Raw genomic sequence first — 21,088 nt, 5'->3', positions numbered from 1 at the left:
TCCCTTTCCCGATGTCTCGGGCTCCCTCTTTTGTGGACGATTTTGCGATCTACTACAGCTCTCAATGAACCAGCCTTCTTGAACGATGTCTTCAAGGATGTCTCGATCGCCTCCACTCTTGAAGCATCGAAACCTGCTTCAGCTTTTCTCCCAGTAAGACCTTTTGTGTCAGTTTTTGGCGTCGTACCTTCTTCCACCTTCCCTACATCTAGACCCTGCTGACCTTCAGTTCATGGACGTCGCTAAATACTTGGGACTTATGTTTGACAGAAAACTGTGCTGGTCCTCCCACGTTTCCTATCTTTCGGCTCGCTGTCTGTGATCCGTCAACACCCTCCGTGTTCTCAATGGTACCCCCTGGGGAGCGGACCGAGTGGTCCTTTTCCGCCTATGTAGCGCCCTAGTGCGTTTGAAATTGGACTATGGGTTTACTTCTCTGTTCGGCCGTCTATTCTTTGGGGGTCTCGACTCTGTCCGCCACTGTGGATTTCATTTAGCATCTCGAGCTTTTTACACCAGCCCTGTGGAAGGCCCTTATGCTGAGACTGCTGACCCTCTGCTGTCCATTCGGCGAGCTGTCCTTCTGAATCGTTGTGCTAGCATCTGTCTAACATGCCTGCTAATCTGGCCCATGACCTTTTTTTCGACGCCTCCTCGGATTTAGGGTATGCAGGCCGCCCTTCCTCTCTACTACCACCGGGAGTCCGCTTCCGTCAACTGCTATGTTCTCTTTCCTTCCACTTTCCTAAAACTTTCTTGACAACGAGTGGTACAGCACCGCCATGGCTCCGCCCCTGGACCTGCCTGCTCAGACACCATTGTCAGCTTCCCAAGGATAGTACCCTTTCTCTCGTTTATCGTCAGGCATTTGCTGATCTATGTGCACAAATGAATGATGCCACATTCATTTACACTTACTGCTCAAAAACATCATTTGGTGTTGGGAGTGCCTATGTTGTTGGCGACACCCCTAATCTATTTTGGCTTCCTGACCAGAGTTCAGTTTTTACTGCGGAGCTTTACGCTGTTCTTCAGGCTGTCAAATACATCCATTGCCATCAGCGGATACAGTATATTATATGCCCAGATTCGCTCAGCTCTCTCCTCAGTCTCCAAGCTCTGTACCCTGTCCATCCTCTGGTCCACCGGATTCGGGACTGCCTCCACTTGTTCCACTTGGGAGGCGTCTCTGTGGCATTCCTCTGGTTCCCAGGACACATTGGTATCCGTGGAAACGAGACGGCCGATATAGCGGCCAAGGCTGCATTCTCTCTCTTCTTCAGCCTGCTGTTAGCCTTCAATTCCCATTCTTGTACAAAAACAAATCTCCCGTGCCTTATCTTTCCAGCCTCCCACCACCTCCCGAAGTCCCACAGTCTGGCCACAGAGGAGCAGTCCCCTCGTTAACTCAGTACCATCCGGAACTGGAGCAGCTGAATTACATTTTCTGCCAGGGTTTCTATTACCTCTCGTTGTGCCCTGAAATGAGAAATGTCCTGCCCACTATCCTCCCCGCCCCTCCTACCGTGGCATTCCACCGTCCACCGAACCTACACAATATACTCGTCCATCCTTACACAACCCCTGCTCCCAATCCCATACCTCGTGGCTCATACCCCCGTAATAGAACTAGATGCAAGACCTGTCCCATACATCCTCCTACCACCGCCTACTCCAGTCTGGTCACTAACTTCACCTACCGCATCAACGGCAGGGCTACCTGTGAAACCATTCATGTGATTTACAAGCTAAGCTGCAACCAATGTGCTGCATTCTATGTAGGCATGACATCCAACAAGCTGCCTGTCCGCATAAACGGCCACTGACAAACTGAGGCCAAAAAACAAGTGGACCACCCTGTTGCTGAATATGCTGCCAAACATGATACCCCTCATCTCAATGACTGCTTCACAGCTTGTGCCATATGGATCCTTCCCACCAACACCAGCTTTTCTGAATTGTGCAGGTGGTAACTTTCCCTGCAATACATCCTACGTTCCCATAATCCTCCTGGCCTCAACCTCCGTTAGTCACTGTCCTCTCACCCATCCAGCCCCCCCCCCCCCTCCCCCGTTCCCATTCCAGCACTACACAGCCATCATTTCACCACCACACTCAGTCTTTTAATTTCTCTCCTTTCCGCTACTCACCCCCTCCCCCTCCGCACCTTCTCTCCTGCCCTCCATCTAAACTGCAACACATCACTGTCCGCCTCTGCCACCATACTATAATTGCCCACCCCAGCCTCCTCCTTACTCCCACCCAGTCGCCACTCCCATCATGCACTGGTGCTGCTGCTCGCAGTGTGGTTTCAGTTCTCTGAGGCTGCAGATTTGTGTGCAAGTTGCGTTTGTGTGTGTGTGTGTGTGTGTGTGTGTGTGTGTGTGTGTGTGTGTGTGTGTGTACTGCTGACAAAGGCCTTAATGGCCGAAATCTATAATCGTGTGAATCTTTTTGTTGTGTCTATCGCGATTCAGCATCTTCACTATATGGTGAGTAGCAACTTTCCTTCTCTAGTATTGTTACTTTCCATCCTGAATTTTCCATTGTTTGATGTTAAAAAGTTGTATATAGTATTTGTTTACAAATTCTGAAGTATTTTATTCGAATATACATACATTAATCAGTCAGAACATTACGACCACCTATCAACTCGTGTCCACAATTGGCGTGGATAACAGCAGCAGTGCAAAGTTGCATGGAAGTAATCAGGCCTCGGTAGGTCACTGGAGCGAGTCGGCTCCACGTCTATACACAGTCATCTAATTCCTGAGAAATTCTGGGGGAGGGGGGGGGGAGGAGGAGGAGGTGGTGGTGGTGGTGGTGGTGGTGGTGGTGGGGCTATGAGCTCTGATGCCATGTTCAGTCACATTCCAGATGTGTTCGATCAGGTTCAGATCTGGCAAGCGGGACGGGGTGGGGGGGGGGCACATCAGCTGGAACTCGCCGCTGTGTTCCTCGGGCCACTCCATCACACTTCTGGTCTTGTGACATGGCGAATTATCTTGTTGAAAAATGCCACTGCCATCAGGAAACATGATCGTCATAAAGGGGTGTAGGTGGTCTGCAACCAGTGGATGATACTCCTTGGTCGTCATGGTTCCTTGCATGAGTGTCACTGGAGCCACGGACGCTGAAATCAATGTTTCTCAAGATCTTAATGAAAATGACGCCAGCTTGACTCTGTCCCACCATACAGGTGTCAGGGAGCTGTTATCGTGGAAGATGAAGGATTAGCGCCCTCTCATCGGCATGATCAAGAAGGTATTGGGATTCTTCAGCCATTCAATGCTCTGCCATTGCGCTAATGTCCAGTGCCGATGGTCAAGTGCCCATAACAGTCGTAGTTGCTGATGTCGTGGTGTTAACATTGGCACACGCATGGTTCATTTGCTGCAGAGGTCCATCGTTAGGAGTGTTAAGTGCATTGTGTGTTCACACACACTTGTACTCTGCCCACCAGTGATGTCTGATGGTAGTTCTGCCACAATTCGTTGCCTGTTGGCCTTTCACCAGTCTGCGCAGCCTATGACATCTGACAGCTGCAATGAGGGTTGGCCGTGCAACCCCACAACGTCTGGACGTTGTTTCAGCTCGGTTCCGACACATTTTGAAGACGATAGCCAGAGCACTCTTTGAACACCCGTGTAGTTTTCAAATGCTACTGCTGAGCCTCCTGGCCATCACGATCTGCCCTCGTTATGCTCAGATCGCGTGCCTTCTCCATTGTACATAGACTGCACACTCACTGATACAGCTTGCACCTTGCCTGTGTTGTGAATAGCAATCATTCCTCGCCCGGTGACACTGCTATCGCCTGAATGGGTTGAAATCAATAGTAGGTTTGGGGTGGGGTTGCCAGAACAATACGGAATTTTCCCGTTTTGTTGCGGGTACAGTTCAAACCTTTAACTGTATGCCAGATGTTCAAATTTTGAACATGAAGCGTAATGACTTATATTTTTTCATCTTCCAGTACCAAATTTTATGATAAAGATTACATTTTTCATGCTAGGGTGCGCATGTGATTGTAGTTGAGACTGAGAGCGAGACGAATATGATGTGAGAAGCAGGACTGCATTATGTGCATCTATTAACAAAGAGACCAGCGAGACCTGCCTAGTTCTGGCACAGCAGAAATCAGTCGACTTTGCTGTGCTCATATTTTGTGTCTGTCGCAGCCAGCCTCAGCGATCCAACTCAGAACCTTGCGTTATAGCCATTGATTGTTGTGGTGTGTACTTTTTATTATCAAAATGTAAGTTTTATTACTGGCTCTTTTCAATTTCAAATTGTCTGTGATAAGGAATTAGTAGCAAAAGCACCATCATTCAACATGAAACTATAAATTCCGTTTGGAGCCTTGCTTGGACATAAAGTGTTACCGGTATGTAAGTGTTAGTGTAGTACTACAACTTCGTGATGGAAGTGTGTCTTGTTCCCCCAACACCGCACCCCCTCAGAAGTTTTCTTCTTTTTGTGAACAAACTGTACTTCCACTTCGTGCAACAAGCCATATTGTTTCATTCATTTCGGGGGCAGGTTCAACACTTTTATCACAAGCCATCATGTATTTTACATTTTAGAACTTATTTCTTTGTGGAAGTAGTGTGTTCAAAATGGATGGGACTGTGACAAATCCCACAAAAAGTAAATTAGATATTCAAACCAGCACACACCAGAGTAGATGACAGCAAGTATATCATTCAGTTTGGGAAAAAGAATTTCCAGAATTGCAACGATTTCCAATAAATGTATATAAAGCAAGGTGTACTATATGCGTTGGAAAAGCTGGAGATGTTGATATAGAATACAGTACTTTGTTGAGACATATACCTACTATAAGGCCGGCCGCGGTGGTATAGCGGTTCTAGGCGCTCAGTCCGGAACCACGGGACTGCTACGGTCGCAGGTTCGAATCCTGCCTCGGGCATGGATGTGTGTGATGTCCTTAGGTTAGTTAGGTTTAATTAGTTCTAAGTTCTAGGCGACTGATGACCTCAGAAGTTAAGTCGCATAGTGCTCAGAGCCATTTGAACCTACAAGAAGGTTAAGTCTAAAGCCTGTCATAGAAAGATTGTTGAAAACTCTTCCTGCATACTATTCTAGTGTAGATGATTGCTTCAGCTTCATTAAAAACCACTTGATAGGTTTGTCTGGTTCAGGAAAACAACTCATTTTAGTGGAATTACATCTAAAATTTTCCTTGCACTTCACTGACATTTTTTCAAAGGGTGTGCTCAACTTAGAAAAAAAATGAAATGACAGTTTATGACGTATACCATGTGATGGAGAAAATAAAAATGGAGTTAGAACATTGGATAAATGATCTGTGTTTTGGTTATAACATGCAACAGTTGCTAGATAAATTGTAGGACCTGATCCCAGATGAAAAACAAACAGAAGTTGAAGAATGCAGATATATATATTGGAAGTTTGTCTGAAATATTTTAATAAATGGTTTGATTTTGATGAGAGTAACTTCTTGCCGCTTTATGGATTGCATATCATTTGAGAAAAAGCCGGAATTTCAAAATATTTTAAAATTAGCTGAATCACTTTGTATTGTTGATTTCCTTAGTGTAGATAATATGTTTTCAGAGATCGCTATGGTTTCTTATTCATTTTGGGGGCAAGGGAATGAGTATTTGACAGCAAAGTTAGCTACTATGACAATACCAGAGATGGGTCTGCATTATATAAATGATTAGCACATTAAAATTGTGCAGTGTTTTATTTTTAGTTATATCTGTTTAGAGTATATTTCCTTCAAATCCACTCATGGAGAGAGTTTTCTCAGTTATGAACATTTTATTATTTAGCGTATGGCTAATACGGACATATCATAAAATTAAATTACGTATACATATGTACGTATTGACACACAAGAAACATAAGTTTGTCTGTACAACTGAATATCCAGTCCTTCAATCCAGTGCACTGCATCTGCAGTTGCTAGCAGGAAGTCCTCTTCAGCATCCTGATGGGCTCGAATCCTGCATTCACTGAAAATGTGGTGAACAGTCTGGTATGGAGCCCCGCAGTCACAGGCTGGATTAAGCAGCTTCTTCCATTGAAAGGGAGTGTCCCTGCATCGGCCATGGCCGGTACGGATTCTGTTGAGAGTAATCCAGGTCTTATGTGGTAGGTCGAATCCACTTGGAAGTTTAGCACCTGAAAAGATGTTATGCAGGCACACGTGTCGCTGCTTCCCACCGACCTTTCCATTCTTCAAGAGGTTTGAAATTCTTAGCAACCATGCTAGCAGCATCGCACAGAGTCGGATGGTGCGATTTCAGTCTCTTACGGTTTAAAAGTGGCAGGTCGCTATGCACGGGTAGGTTAGAATTCCTGGAGATCTTGTTGAATTCTCGCATAAGGGCAGTACATCTGCACAGATCAGGAGACATTATACTGAACATTGGAAGCCAATAAACTGGAGTAGATCTGATTGCGCTAGATATTATGAGCGTTATCGTATTCAGCTGGGTGTCAACAAGCCTTGTATGATGACCGTTCATCCAAACAGGTGCACAATACTCAGCACTTGAGTACACCAAGCCCAGAGCTGAAGATTGCAGGGTGGTTGCTGAAGATCCCCAGGTAGTTCCGCATAGCTTATGGAGGATGTTGTTTCGAGTCCTCAACTTCTGAGCTAAGTTAAGAAGGTGTTGTTTTGAAGCATAGTGTACGGTCCAGGATGACACCAAGATATTTTGGGTTCCAATTATGACGAAGAATTCTGCCTCTGAAACTTACTTTCAGTTTTCCGTTCGCCAACTGATGATTTAAATGGAAGCAACACACTTCTGTTTTACTCACACTGGGTTGGAGTCTCCAGATTTTGGAGTAATTATGAACATTAAATGAAGGGATGAGCGAAACAGATGTTCAGTTGATCTAATAAAAAATGAATTGTACATTTATTTCAATTATGATGAAAGTTGCAGTGATTTGAGTAAGACAGTGTTGTCTAATGAAAAAAATGTTGAGAATTGCACGCTCAACTGAAGAGTACTCCTCTCCAGTATGTCGAGTGTACTATGAAGAAAATGTGCAGTAAATATAATTATTTTGAAAAATGTCAGTCTCGATAAAATGTGTTCCTATTTTCCCTCGCTGAAATCTGGCAACCCTATCTTGGTTATAAAGTTCTGGGTGATAAGTGTAAATCCATTGAGACTTACCACTTCAGATGTTGGAGTGAGGGAGCCTTAGTAGTTCATACATTTGCAATGTCTGAGAGAGACTTTTCAGTCCAGTTTCAACTGTGTTCAGGAGACTTAGCTTGTTTTACGTGAGCTGAAGTTTAACAGCTCAGCTGTTACAGTAACAGATAGCGTTATCAGTTTTGCGTGCTATTTACACGTGACATTCCAACAGAGTGAACCATTTAGACAAAGCGAGCTATTTTTGGCCTAGATCCACCCCTATGTCTTGACCCTGAAAGGTCTAAGAGTTATTTTTTCTCGTTTGACTTCTCACAGTTTTTTCGAACATACGATTATGTGACAATGTCTCGAGGAAATGGTTCGTACTCGGTTGTCGAGCAATCTTTGATGCATTTCAGCTATTTCCAGTATAACTTTAAACTCTGTCTGCTGATAAACCAGCATTAAAATGTTTTGATCTGTTGGCTGTCAGTTGATAAGCACTGTTGAACAACAACAGTGTCCCGATGCAGTTGACAGCAGTGGTCCCTCCCCTCCCCTTTCCTTTCTTCTCCTCTCCACCTTCAATTTACATGTAATGTACACTCCTGAAAATGGAAAAATAACACATTGACACCGGTGTGTCAGACCCACCATACTTGCTCCGGACACTGCGAGAGGGCTGTACAAGCAATGATCACACGCACGGCACAGCGGACACACCAGGAACCGCGGTGTTGGCCGTCGAATGGCGCAAGCTGCGCAGCATTTGTGCACCGCCGCCATCAGTGTCAGCCAGTTTGCCGTGGCATACGGAGCTCCATAGCAGTCTTTAACACTGGTAGCATGCCGCGACAGCGTGGACGTGAACCGTATGTGCAGTTGACGGACTTTGAGCGAGGGTGTATAGTGGGCATGCGGGAGGCCGGGTGGACGTACCGCCGAATTGCTCAACACGTGGGGCGTGAGGTCTCCACAGTACATCGATGTTGTCGCCAGTGGTCGGCGGAAAGTGCACGTGCCCGTCGACCTGGGACCGGACCGCAGCGACGCACGGATGTACGCCAAGACCGTAGGATCCTACGCAGTGCCGTAGGGGACCGCACCGCCACTTCCCAGCAAATTAGGGACACTGTTGCTCCTGGGGTATCGGCGAGGACCATTCGCAACCGTCTTCATGAAGCTGGGCTACGGTCCCGCACACCGTTAGGCCGTCTTCCGCCCACGCCCCAACATCGTGCAGCCCGCCTCCAGTGGTGTCGCGACAGACGTGAATGGAGGGACGAATGGAGACGTGTCGTCTTCAGCGATGAGAGTCGCTTCTGCCTTGGTGCCAATGATGGTCGTATGCGTGTTTGGCGCCGTGCAGGTGAGCGCCACAATCAGGACTGCATACGACCGAGGCACACAGGGCCAACTCCCGGCATCATGGTGTGGGGAGCGATCTCCTACACTGGCCGTACACCACTGGTGATCGTCGAGGGGACACTGAATAGTGCACGGTACATCCAAACCGTCATCGAACCCATCGTTCTACCATTCCTAGACCGGCAAGGGAACTTGCTGTTCCAACAGGACAATGCACGTCCGCATGTATCCCGTGCCACCCAACGTGCTCTAGAAGGTGTAAGTCAACTACCCTGGCCAGCAAGATCTCCGGATCTGTCCCCCATTGAGCATGTTTGGGACTGGATGAAGCGTCGTCTCACGCGGTCTGCACGTCCGGCACGAACGCTGGTCCAACTGAGGCGCCAGGTGGAAATGGCATGGCAAGCCGTTCCACAGGACTACATCCAGCATCTCTACGATCGTCTCCATGGGAGAATAGCAGCCTGCATTGCTGCGAAAGGTGGATATACACCGTACTAGTGCCGACATTGTGCATGCTCTGTTGCCTGTGTCTATGTGCCTGTGGTTCTGTCAGTGTGATCATGTGATGTATCTGACCCCAGGAATGTGTCAATAAAGTTTCCCCTTCCTGGGACAATGAATTCACGGTGTTCTTATTTCTATTTCCAGGAGTGTATAACAGCTGTGGATTCTGAGTGGCATCTGTTCTTTTGGACATGTGTGGAAGAACAGGCACCACACATTCAGATACTCTGTGAAAGCTTAGCTGAGGGCTGATGAGTGGTGCAGGCATTGGAGGCATGGGGAGCTCAAAGTCTGTTGTGATGTATCTGGTGCTGCCTCAGAGAGTTTGCCTGCCTCTTGACTTGTGGCGCACGTGATGAATATAATGGAAGCTCAATATCTGGAAACAGTTTTCCATCCTGACTTGAATTCTGCATATGCTTCTACTCAAATGTACTTATTTCCACTCCAACATGTTGGGAACTGCGTCAGGGAGTGTTCCTGAATGTTTGATATCTCTTGCTGCTGCTGCTGCCCCTCCTCCTCTTCCTCAAATGTACCAGGCACTGCATAGGGAGGTGTTGAACTGAGGTGGGGGGGGGAGGGGGAAAAGACCACGAAAAGCACATACATACAAACATGCTCACATACCGAATAAGAAACACAGAGAGGAATGATTTAATGCTTACAATCCATTGTGTGTCACTCAGTTTCTTCTAAGTGGAGGTGGTAGATCTCTGATGAAGCTTCATGATGATGATGATGATGATGATGATGATGATGATGATGATGATGGATGATGATGATGATGGTCCTTTCACTATTCAGTACAGGACACACATGGTTCATTTACTTGATTATTAAGCCTGCTGTGAGGATGGGTGGTGGGGGTAGTCGACTGTAAAATTGTGAGAATTAGTAAAATTTTGGATTGCATTCATATCTCTAGGTCAGCCGTTGTGGATTCTGGTGTCCTAAAAGATACTAAACTGTGGGATGATGTCATAGAAATAGCGTAATCCTGTTAAGTGGTTTTTTATGTTGGATGTGAAAACCACACAAGCGATCAGTAGGAGCGAGTTCGTTCTTGCTGGGTAGTATGCCTTGATGGACACTACAGGTGAGTAGTGGATAAAAATGTGCTGGAAATCTTAAATGTCCTATGTAAAACATAAAGCACTTATGAGAGTGATCACTTTAAAATGAAGTGCCAGTCCGGACATTACATCAGTCTGTTTAAAAGGATGATTGGAGTTTAACATTTCGTCAACACCAATATTAAATTTTCATCACATTGAGGGGTGTCCACAGCAAAAATTCGTGTTAGTTACAAAGCAATACTGCCACCCATCAACAGAATTTGTGGGTCACTATGGTACAGCTGGCTGAGAATTCTACCGTTAGACGGAAACCTACTGCAATCTGAATGTGTTGTGTGGTCTAATGTTCGAATCTGTTGAACTACAAATACTACTATGGTAATACACCAACTGAGCCAAAGTGACCCACAGATCTGTATGAAGTATTATAGTACAGTTTCGTGTACAAGCCCTCTTACAATTCATCAGAAATGAGAGGTGTGATGCGCAGTTTCTGGTGTGTGGTGGTAAAGACATTGATCGTGTCTGTATTCTTGACGGGTAGTAACCCTGCATACAACACATTGTGGAAGATATCTTTTATCACAAGAATTCGAGTGCTGTTTCTGTTTCATTTGCATAGGAGCAGTGGGAGAACGAATATGTGCCTCCGCCAAATAACTTTTAATCACTCAGTTGTGGTGAATCTATGCAACTTGTACTCTGCAGTATGGATCACAATTGAGAGACTCAAACTATGTGGTCATATCTAACGACAATTAGCGTTCCTGAATTCTGGTTGGTGTTCAATACATGGTCTGCTGTGGTCTGAAATCGAGTTTGGTCTGGCACTGGTGACTGCTTTTCATGTTGAAATGTCATGTTTAAGAGGGAAACAAATTGTTACCCTCACAAGATGTCACTGTTTCATCACATTCTATAGGGTATGATGTGAAAATACCACAGTTTCTGAACTGTAATTGGATATGAATTTTATAAAAAGTTGCTGTAATTCACCTCTGGGGATCTATAAATGGGTTTTGTTAGATAGAATCGATGAAGTATTTTGTGTCCAAGGTAGTAATTTCACCCACTTAAAGTTTGCAACCATAGTGTGTGGAACTTGCTAGCTGGATGTGTGTCTAAGGATCTTTGGAGGACACAAATCACCATCAGCATTTTCACATTTTTGTTCTGCTGTCTGATTTCAATAAGAGACAAAAAAAAAGGACTATTGGTTTAAACGTTGCACTGCTCTTCAGAAATTTCTATGGAACCTTCAGCTTCCAAGTTCAGTGGTTTTGGGTCTACAGTAGAAATGTGAATACCTTAACATGACAGTTCAGTGGGTTATGCTACTATATTTCAGATCTACATCTGTTCTGCGAGTTGAAGTTCTAACAGAAATGTAAAATGTACTGCGCGAAATATCATAAAGTTGATTCGTACAACCAAAAGTCTAATTGCTGGCGATGGTTGGTTGTGCGGTTTTTGAGAATGTCTTATGCCCTTTCTGGAGACAACATGTATACTTTCTATTCCAACGTACCAGTAGCTCCACATAACGCAGAATCACGACACCGGTAAAAGATGGACCAACACAGCAAAATTCAGTGTTCCCGAGTCCAAAGGTGTTACAACATGAGCAAAATACGGAATTTTTATGTGGGAATTATGAATGAGTTTCCAGCAAATACCATGTTGTTCTTTGGTTGCGATAGTGCCAGATTGCCAGGGGGTTTCGCGCCACGTTTTACCACCGATCTTTGGATAACGGGTGATCTGTGTGGGTGGCATTGGTTGAATACTTCGCGATAACACGGACGCTCGCCTCTCCAAGTACTAGGGCGACTTCGGTGCAGCCGCCTTGTGTTAATGCCATCACCTCTTACGTCACCTGCGTGTAAGAAATATTAGTCGTAATTAGAACGTGAATAAAGCTGTTCTTAATGGAAAGGATCCACTGTTTTTTTGTTTAAATCTCTTATATATCACATGAGCCTCATTTCATTGGAGATTTAAGAGATGCATCCAAGCTAACAGCTTCCAAAGTAGCCACCCTGTTGGTGACATAATCTCATGAGTTTACGCACTCTCCCATCTCATACTACTAGACTTCAAATTTCTGTTTATTCACTTGTTTTTATTTTAGAAGGGTGTTACACACTTACGGAATGTCTTTCGGAAATGATTGTCCGATTCTGCTTGTGATCTTCTGTTTCAAACTCCAGGACTATACGTCATTTGAAGAGTATGACGAGAGACAATATATTATTTCAGTGTGTATTTTGTACTAGTAAGACCGTACCAACAGTTACGACTTCACTATATGAATTATTCTCTTCTGTTGCAGAAAGTGTGAAAGCGTTACTTGGAAAACATGTCAAGATACTGCACAAGAACGTCGTTAAGTTGGAGACGAAAGGAGACAAGACAGAAAACAGAGTGCTGGTGAGTTTTTATAATGTGAATGCACCTTTAGTTTAAGACTAGTGCTGGCGACTCTGCCTGCTTCTGCCCTCTCACTGTGTAATGAACGCCAGAGCTAAAAAGCGAGAGAGAGCACTTCGACAGTCATTCTTTATTATGTCTGTGAGCAAGTCGTGTTCATATTTACATTTCTGTGTATATCCAATATCGAAAACTTTTTCTAGACTCGTTTTGTGCTGTTAATCAATCTAATGTGGCTTTTAAGACCTGTGAAGTCGAAATTAGTCGATTTGTTTCAAAGTTTACACAAATTGTCCCAATTTGCAGTACTCCAGTCATTATCGAGTATATGTAATACCCACTTCCATACACGAATAACAACAAAACATCAGTCAAAGGGCCCCTAATATGACCTACCATAATTATTTCTCTGTTCGTCAGCCTCCTGGTTTTTAAAATCAATCTCTGAACTAAATGAATATTATCAGCAACTATCTTCCCTCGGTTTCCATAGGCCAAATCGCGTCTGAAGCTATGGAAGCGTGTGTTATCTTGGAAAGTTTAAAAAGTGTCGAAAGGCAATTTTCAGAGGGTGGGTTTGTAATATCGTCTACACTTGTTACTATTGTCGCCCATTAGGTGAAATTAGGAAAACCTGTTCAAAAATGGAAAAATCTCATATTGACTTAGCTTTTATATGTGGATTTGAATGTGGCTCGCTGAAAAAAGATTTAATTTAAGAGTAAGACAAAACCAACTCCTTTAGGCTTTATTGGAAAACAATAACACATTTGTACAATTAGATGGGGTTATTTTCGTCAGAATTACGGAAACCAAATTTAAGAGTTAATTATCAGACGGAAAGAACTTATGTATCTTTTCCGGTCCCCTCCCCGTGCATCACAGTACGTGTGATTCCAATTGAAACACGAAGAACACGTAAGCCATTGTTCTCCGCTGAAATCATCAGAAAATTTATTATTACAAAATGCACCGGTGACATCCACAGAATCGTCACGAACAAACACCTCGAGATCGTCCTCGGTATCTGCTGGTGACTCTCAGAACAACTTGAGATTTTAGACTTTCTTTTATGTTTCCTTTTATAGTTGGTGGCAGGATTCCTCATTTGTGTTGCGCCGTTCGTTGAAGACTCATTTGACGTGTTTGTACCCTGAGAAGCATAAAAGGCATCCATCTTTTCCTTATAAGAGCAGGTCAGTACCTGATCTCTCCACGCTTTGGTTCGTGAGACGCCGGTTAGTACCGCTTTTATGTTTCGCCCACTGAGATGGAGGCATATGAGAAATGTGACTCGGATTGAGGTCCATCTTCATCTGCAGTCTTAATTTGGCTGTCAACACTGTGAAAAAGGTCTGAGTGCTAGATGAACTGTGGCAATATCTGTAAGTAGTTGAGGCACACAATGAGCTTCACAAACACGCATTTTCGGGTTATCGCTCGCTTCACGAACAAAATTGGCATCAGTAAATGAGTATCATATGTTTGTAAGCTCTTTGTATGTATCAAAACATGTGATGCGTGGTTGAAATGATCTGAGCGACAAATCTAAAGTGTACAGTGAGAATTATTACGTGTGCAACAACGAGGATGCAGTGGGAATGCATTTACATCGATTGGGCGAACGTTATGAAAACAATCACTCGAAACCGACGTTTCACGACAATTAAAAAAAAACACCAAATGTCAGAAAGAAAGCGTGTAAACCGTCTGATGATGAATCACAGCGATTCGAAACCGGTAACGGTTTCCTTTGAATAAAGGAACTCAAAGTAAATTTGTGGCTAGTTGCTGTCCTAACACCGTCAACATTTGTCTTCAGAAACAGCCACGGTCTCCAACATGTCATCTTATGACAAAATTGCATGTATCATCAGAGGGACATACTGGTGGGCATCTGTCGTTTGGGTGACGGTGGTGTTTGGCTTTCCCCTCTCTGCACTGACATTTTGTAGATTGCAGTTTCCCTTTTGTACAAAGCTCGTTCACATTTATGCTTGTGACAGTTTTGGTTTTCTGGTTGGGTTGAAGTAGATTTTATCAAGTTCTGTTCTGAGAATACAGAAAAATGAACTCACATCGTCTCGAGTGAAGACTGAGATTCTAGCCCTTGTCAGTGATTGTGGTGTTCTTATTGAAACAATACATTTTCAAAAACAAATCGAGCCACCTTCGACCCGCCGTGTTCGCCGATTAAGAAAAGGTATGGGGCGGATTGTTTCTTAAGACAAGTTGGAACACCATGTGCTTTACATCATTTCGATCCGAACCAAACAAATTCATTTCCATCTCCGTACAATACTTGACCAGCTCTTCTCTACCTCAGCCGTCATCGCAGGTTCCCTTCCAATATATATATATATATCTTTTTTCCTGAACAGCCCGTCATGGAGTCTCAAGACTTGAAGTGCTCCAAGTTAGTCCCTTCTTCTTGTACAAGCCTTACAACAATAAAAATGACGAATTTAATAAAATCAAATCAATTTTAAGAGGAAAATGCGAGACAGTTTGATTAACAAATTAAAATAGGTACCTAGTGGCGATATTGGGAACGCAGTCCCCCCCCCCCCTCCCCCCCCCCCCACACACACAAACACACACACACGAAAGTTCTTCAAAACACCTGTTCTCACTATTAATATTATTGGAATCGGTATTTAACACTCCAGACGCCACAATGTTTCCGCTACTCTTCAAGACAGCGCTTATAGCGGAGCTGTGCTACGAGCAGCGCCGTGCTGGCGAAACAAAGCAGCACTGCTGAGTTCCGCTGCAAATGAAGCGGCGAGCAGGGCGTCCGAGTGGCTCCGGCTGCCCTCCGACAGCAGTCAGTACTGTTGCTCGCTCTTGTGTTTCTTTTGTTGTACTAATGGCTCCAGCAGAAGCCTCGATAGCAGGTTTTTTTTTTTCCACGGCGTTCTTTATGGAACCGGCGGATAAGTTATGTGATGTATGGCAGCAGTATTAGAAAGTGCAAGTACAAATTATATTTTCTTAATCTCTTAGTTCTTTCATTGTCTTAAAAAGTTGAAGTAGCATAGCTGACGAACACATGAAAATCGTGATTTATTATGTGAAAAAGTTTCCAAAACAGTCTCGTTTCAACAGCTTCGTTTGAAGGTCTGTCAAAGTTTCGTCCTGTCTAATAAATGCCTTGCATAGAACGCTCAGTTTCTGCTGTTTGTTGCTCGTGGACACTCCGGGATTCTTCTAGTTCACTGTTAAGGAGCATATGCACATTCATCAATATCGTCAGCAAATTCTGAAGAAGTTCGTATTGGCTTCTAAAATATGCTCCATTTAGCGCTCATTGTTCCTAAAGCACATTTGGTTAATGGTCATTGTCTGGAAGACTGCTTGCCGAAATTATCTTTCCCTGGATTAAAGACCTATCGACTGTTTTATGTCACCGAACATCGATTATAACCAGTTTCCCGTGAGGATCTGCTACGGCTTGTAAACGATCGAATGAAAATGTTTATAACTATAAAACATTGCACCACAATTTTCTCAGCGCTTTAGACGAACTTTTTTTTTTTTTTTTTTTTTTTTTTTTTTTTTTTTTTTTTTTTTTTTTTTTCATTATCACCGACTACACTTGCAAAGTTCAGTAGGACATATAAATCATTTACAATGTACAGAAAATCATCTTCCGAAGGCACTCGTGTTGCGACTGGAGGCAATCCCACAACATTTCGATAGCTGACTTTTACAACGCTTACAATTTTGAATGTCAGAGAAATTTCTCGAAAACTTCCTATGGTTTACAGGGACCTGTAACAATTCTCGTTTACCAGCTGTCGACATCTTTAAAAAATTACATTATTCCATTGAAAAAGAATCTGTAGTCGCTTGTATATCGCGTTAGATAAGAAAGTTACACACAGTAAGCATTTGCCAACCTATTCTCTCTTTGCGTATTATCATTTGCCAAAATCTTGTTTTGATATCTCAGTGTACATGAATACAAGGGTGTTACGAATATTTCATTCTCGCATTATCTTCTGGGCACGCAAGTATAACGGTGTGCGTTATGTACGATCCATTTTTTTCAAGAATGGAGTGAATTATAGATGGCATCACAAGTCTAAAGAATAGTCGAATATGTTGACTAAATTTCGTACGCAGCAACATATAACCTAACGAGCACCAAACGAAAATTCTTAACGACCTCTATTTTTCATTGCTAACTACGAGCTGTGGCTAGAAAAAAACGGGCTAGTACTGGTGAAACAATAAAACTAATGCAATAAGGCTGAAAGTCGCGTGGCCTGTCACGTGACTCTCGCTCCGCCTACTGCTAGAGTTTCATCTGCCTCCTGCACTGTCAGCCCGTGGCGTCTGTTTTAAGTAGTTGACGTTTTGTCTGTGCGTCGGAAAATGTTGAGTGTACAGAAAGAACAGCGTGTTAACATCAAATTTTGTTTCAAACTAGGAAAATCTGCAAGTGAAACGTTTGTAATGTTACAACAAGTGTACGGCGATGATTGTTTATCGCGAACACAAGTGTTTGAGTGGTTTAAACGATTTAAAGATGGCCTCGAAGACACCAGTGATGACACTCGCACTGGCAGGCCATTGTCAGCAAAAAACTGATGCAAACATTGAAAAAATCGGTAAACTTGTTCGACAAGATCGCCGTTTAACAATCAGAGCAGTGTCTGAGTTAACAGGAGTTGACAAGGAAAGTGTTAGGCAGATTCTTCATGAAAGTTTCAACATGAACAAAGTGTGTTCAAAAATGGTTCCAAAGTGTCTCACAATTGAACAGAAGGAACGCCGAAGAATGATTTGTTCTGACATCCTGGAAAACATTGAAAGTGATCCCACCTTCTTACAAAATGTTATTACTTGCGATGAATCGTGGTTTTTTACTTACGATCCCGAAACTAAACGCCAATCGATGCATTGGAAAACTCCTGGTTCTCCACGACAAAACAGTGAATTAGCATTACTACATTAGCGTCCTGGCTACCCTACGTGAGCGAGTGCGGAGAAAACGGAACGATTTGTGGAGAAAAAAGGTCATGGATCCTTCACCAAGACAATGCCCCAGCTCACAGTGCGTTGTCAGTGAAGACGTTTTTGGCAAAACACAACATTCCCATCTTAGATCATCCACCCTACTCACCTGATTTGGCCCCCTGTGACTTTTTTTCTTTTCCCTAAAGTCAAGTCAGCTTTGAAAGGAACTAGATTTGAGACTGTTGAAGCAGTAAAAGAAAAAGCGACGGAAGTAATGTATGGACTTACCGAAAATGATCTGCAGCATTGCTATGAACACTGGAAAATTCGTATGGAGCGGTGTAGAGACCGAGGAGGAGAGTACATTGAAGGAGATAACATGAAATTGTAAATAATTGTAAATAAATGTTTTTTCTAGCATCAGTCCGGTTTTTTTCTAGCCGCACCTCGTATTTGATTTTGTTGCAGTAGCTTGCTTAATTTTGAAATATCGCAATAACTATGAGGATTAACGATAAGGTAATCAGTTGATCGTGGAGCACACGAATAAAGCTCTGAGATATGCGAGGACCAGTTTTTATTACGGAATCGTTTGAGAAGGACTTCAGACGGGCCGGCTGGCGCGCTTGCCGCCCACACTGGCTGCCGCGCCTCTCTCTGGTCCCACTCGAACTCCACTACACGTGGACGCGACGAAGAGCTGCGGTGGAGCTCAGGGTTGCTGCCGAAATTCTCAGGTAGCGTCACAGCAGCGTTATTAGGCGCAGGGGCCATATTTTGGGTATCTACCCTACTATAAAAATACAACAACTAACGTGTCAGTAATATTTCTTTACGCTTTAAATGGTTGCACCGTGAGATATTACAGTTCCGTTTCGAAAACATCTGATATTCTCGATAGTGGCTGCTGTGAGCAACTGAGGTGGTTTAGATAGTGAAAAGAATAATACACAATATCGCACAGTGATGCACTTATGATGTCGAAAACGTCAATCGTGTATGGTGTATCGTTTTCGACCCCAATACAGATCTGACTGCGCGTGCACCCTCTATTTGCTAACTAACGAAATACGCCTCCACGCCCAACGTAGCCAGCATCTGTCCCAAGTGGGCCTCATCCGCGTACTGCGCATCGGTACGGGTTGTGAGCCTGTGTTCGTGCTAGAGTTTTGTGATTCTCCCGTCTATAGGAGATTCTCTCTTGCCAACAACACACGGTTCTCTCGGATTGAATAATTGGTCTCTGAGGTATGTCTCCCGTTCTTGGACGTTTGACGGATCCGTCGAGTCGAATGCACACTCGGCGACATGGGACCAGCACGACTGTTGGACCATCCCTGTTAAGGACCTTTTCACGTAAAAAAGATGTTAATGTCGAAAGTAATGAAAACTGTAGACAGTGCGATAAGGGACTCTACTAGCTTATGTGGTGTTCGGTAGCACTCCGAGTATACTAATATGTATGATGATAATAATAACTTTATAATTAGAAATGTCAAAGATGACGTTGTTCTTTACACACAAACTGTGGCTGTGTCTTATCTGTGCATTACTTAACATTCTGGAGTTATTAGAGGTAAAACATAGGAAGCAAAAAGCTATCTGCAAGTTATACCGAAGCGAGATAGATACCAGTCCAGAAGGGAATGAGACAAAATTGTAGCATGTTGTCGCACATGTTGTGCGTACATTCAGCTAATGGCAAAGAAAACCAAACAGAAATTGGGACTGTGAGAAGTTTGCCGATGACATTGTAATTCTATCCGAGATGGCAAAGGACTTGGAAAAATTACTGGAATGGCATTCATAGTATCATTCAGTGATGAACACGGACAAAAGTAAAACAAAGGTCATGAAATGTAGTCGACTTTAAAATCGGGCGACGCAGAGGGGGATAGGTTAAGGAACGAGGGACACATTTGTAGACCTTTCTGCTGCTTGGGGTACCACATAACTACCAGCGACAGAGGTAGATCGAAAATATCGAAACTATTATGTCGTGTTTCTTCATGGACGGTACCACAGCCAGATATTTATTGAATCGATCCGGAATTTTTTTTCACTTGGGCTATTATTTATTTATTTATTTTCACCTCCATTTTTGGCTCCTAAAGCCATTGTGTAGTAAATATCTTTATTTTCCAGATGTCTAAATTGGCAGCGTCTCCACAATGTGGCCCTCAATACGTATTGGTTTACAAACTGTTCTAAGTGTTCTTCCATTTAACTTGTTCATATAAGGCGGAAAAATGCGCAAATGTAATTTTGACAAAATTTGCTGAAGCGTGGACAATAGTTGAGACGAGGAGAGAACAGAAGCGTTTCATATATGATGGACGATTCAGAGATACGCTAAATATCAGAGGGCTAGATGGCGTAACAAAGGAAGCTGTACCGAATCGAACTGGGGAGAAAAAGGAATGTTGCATAGCACTACTTCACCAAAAGGAGAAGAGCGAGACGAAATTTTCGCTGTAGTAGGCAAGTCCAAGTGGGAGGAGGGTGCAGTAGTTCGTAAGAGATGAAGGATGGTTGCACAAGATGTAAGAGTGTGAGGTGGTGCTCCAGACTGAAGACGAGAACAAACAGTTCCTCCCTTTCATAAAGATGATTATGCAATCGTGTTTGAATGTTTTATTTCTCACCAAGGAAGGTGGAAGAAAAGGTTTGTTGGAAGCACTGGTGTTGCCTTCGCGACCTTCTACAGGATATAAGTGCAGCTGAAAAATACTAACATGTTTACTTTGCGATTTTGCATACAATTATTTCCAATTCTGTGGCAACTACATTGATTTGTAAAGGATATTTTTAGTCTAGAAACAATTGCTCAGAAGGAGCTGTGGTCCCAGGTAGCAACCTGCATTTATCGTCGTCCAAGCGCATCGGAACACTCTAATATGGACCCGTTCAAAAGGAATAGCGACATTCGCACAACAAATTATTGAACCACTGTACACGGAAGTGCGCACACTTCTGCTGACTCCATTTCGTGCGGAATTCTAATAGAACAGAGTAACTTGACTCGAATCAGATTCTCGCATCTAACCCTTGTACCACATTCCTTTTTTGTACTTGAGATTTCAACGCATTACTATGTGCTGCTTATATGTGTAATGTGTTACAGATATTTTTCCCTATACTACGTCGTGTTGACGCTGTAAATAAAGTCGGTTAGATGGCCCCATGGAACATGGGCAGAACTGTTACATTCATTATCCCAAATACACTCCTGGAAATGGAAAAAAGAACACATTGACACCGGTGTGTCAGACCCACCATACTTGCTCCGGACACTGCGAGAGGGCTGTACAAGCAATGATCACACGCACGGCACAGCGGACACACCAGGAACCGCGGTGTTGGCCGTCGAATGGCGCTAGCTGCGCAGCATTTGTGCACCGCCGCCGTCAGTGTCAGCCAGTTTGCCGTGGCATACGGAGCTCCATCGCAGTCTTTAACACTGGTAGCATGCCGCGACAGCGTGGACGTGAACCGTATGTGCAGTTGACGAACTTTGAGCGAGGGCGTATAGTGGGCATGCGGGAGGCCGGGTGGACGTACCGCCGAATTGCTCAACACGTGGGGCGT

General features: G+C 43.8%; 1 protein-coding gene across 1 annotated transcript in view; it reads left to right on the top strand.

Moving 5' to 3' along the window:
- The window catches only part of LOC126176014 (F-actin-uncapping protein LRRC16A), a 573,185-nt gene that overhangs the window by 23,257 nt on the left and 528,840 nt on the right, over window positions 1–21,088 (top strand). Inside the window, exon 2 of the mRNA XM_049923133.1 lies at window positions 12,438–12,535. Within this exon, the coding sequence (XP_049779090.1) occupies window positions 12,438–12,535 (98 nt within the window). The remainder of the gene's footprint in view (window positions 1–12,437; window positions 12,536–21,088) is intronic.

This window comes from Schistocerca cancellata, chromosome 3 (assembly GCF_023864275.1).
Source record: "Schistocerca cancellata isolate TAMUIC-IGC-003103 chromosome 3, iqSchCanc2.1, whole genome shotgun sequence".
Taxonomy (NCBI): Eukaryota; Metazoa; Arthropoda; class Insecta; order Orthoptera; family Acrididae; genus Schistocerca; species Schistocerca cancellata.
The sequence above is the reverse complement of the archived record's forward strand: the minus strand, read 5'-3'. Positions and strand labels throughout refer to the sequence as shown.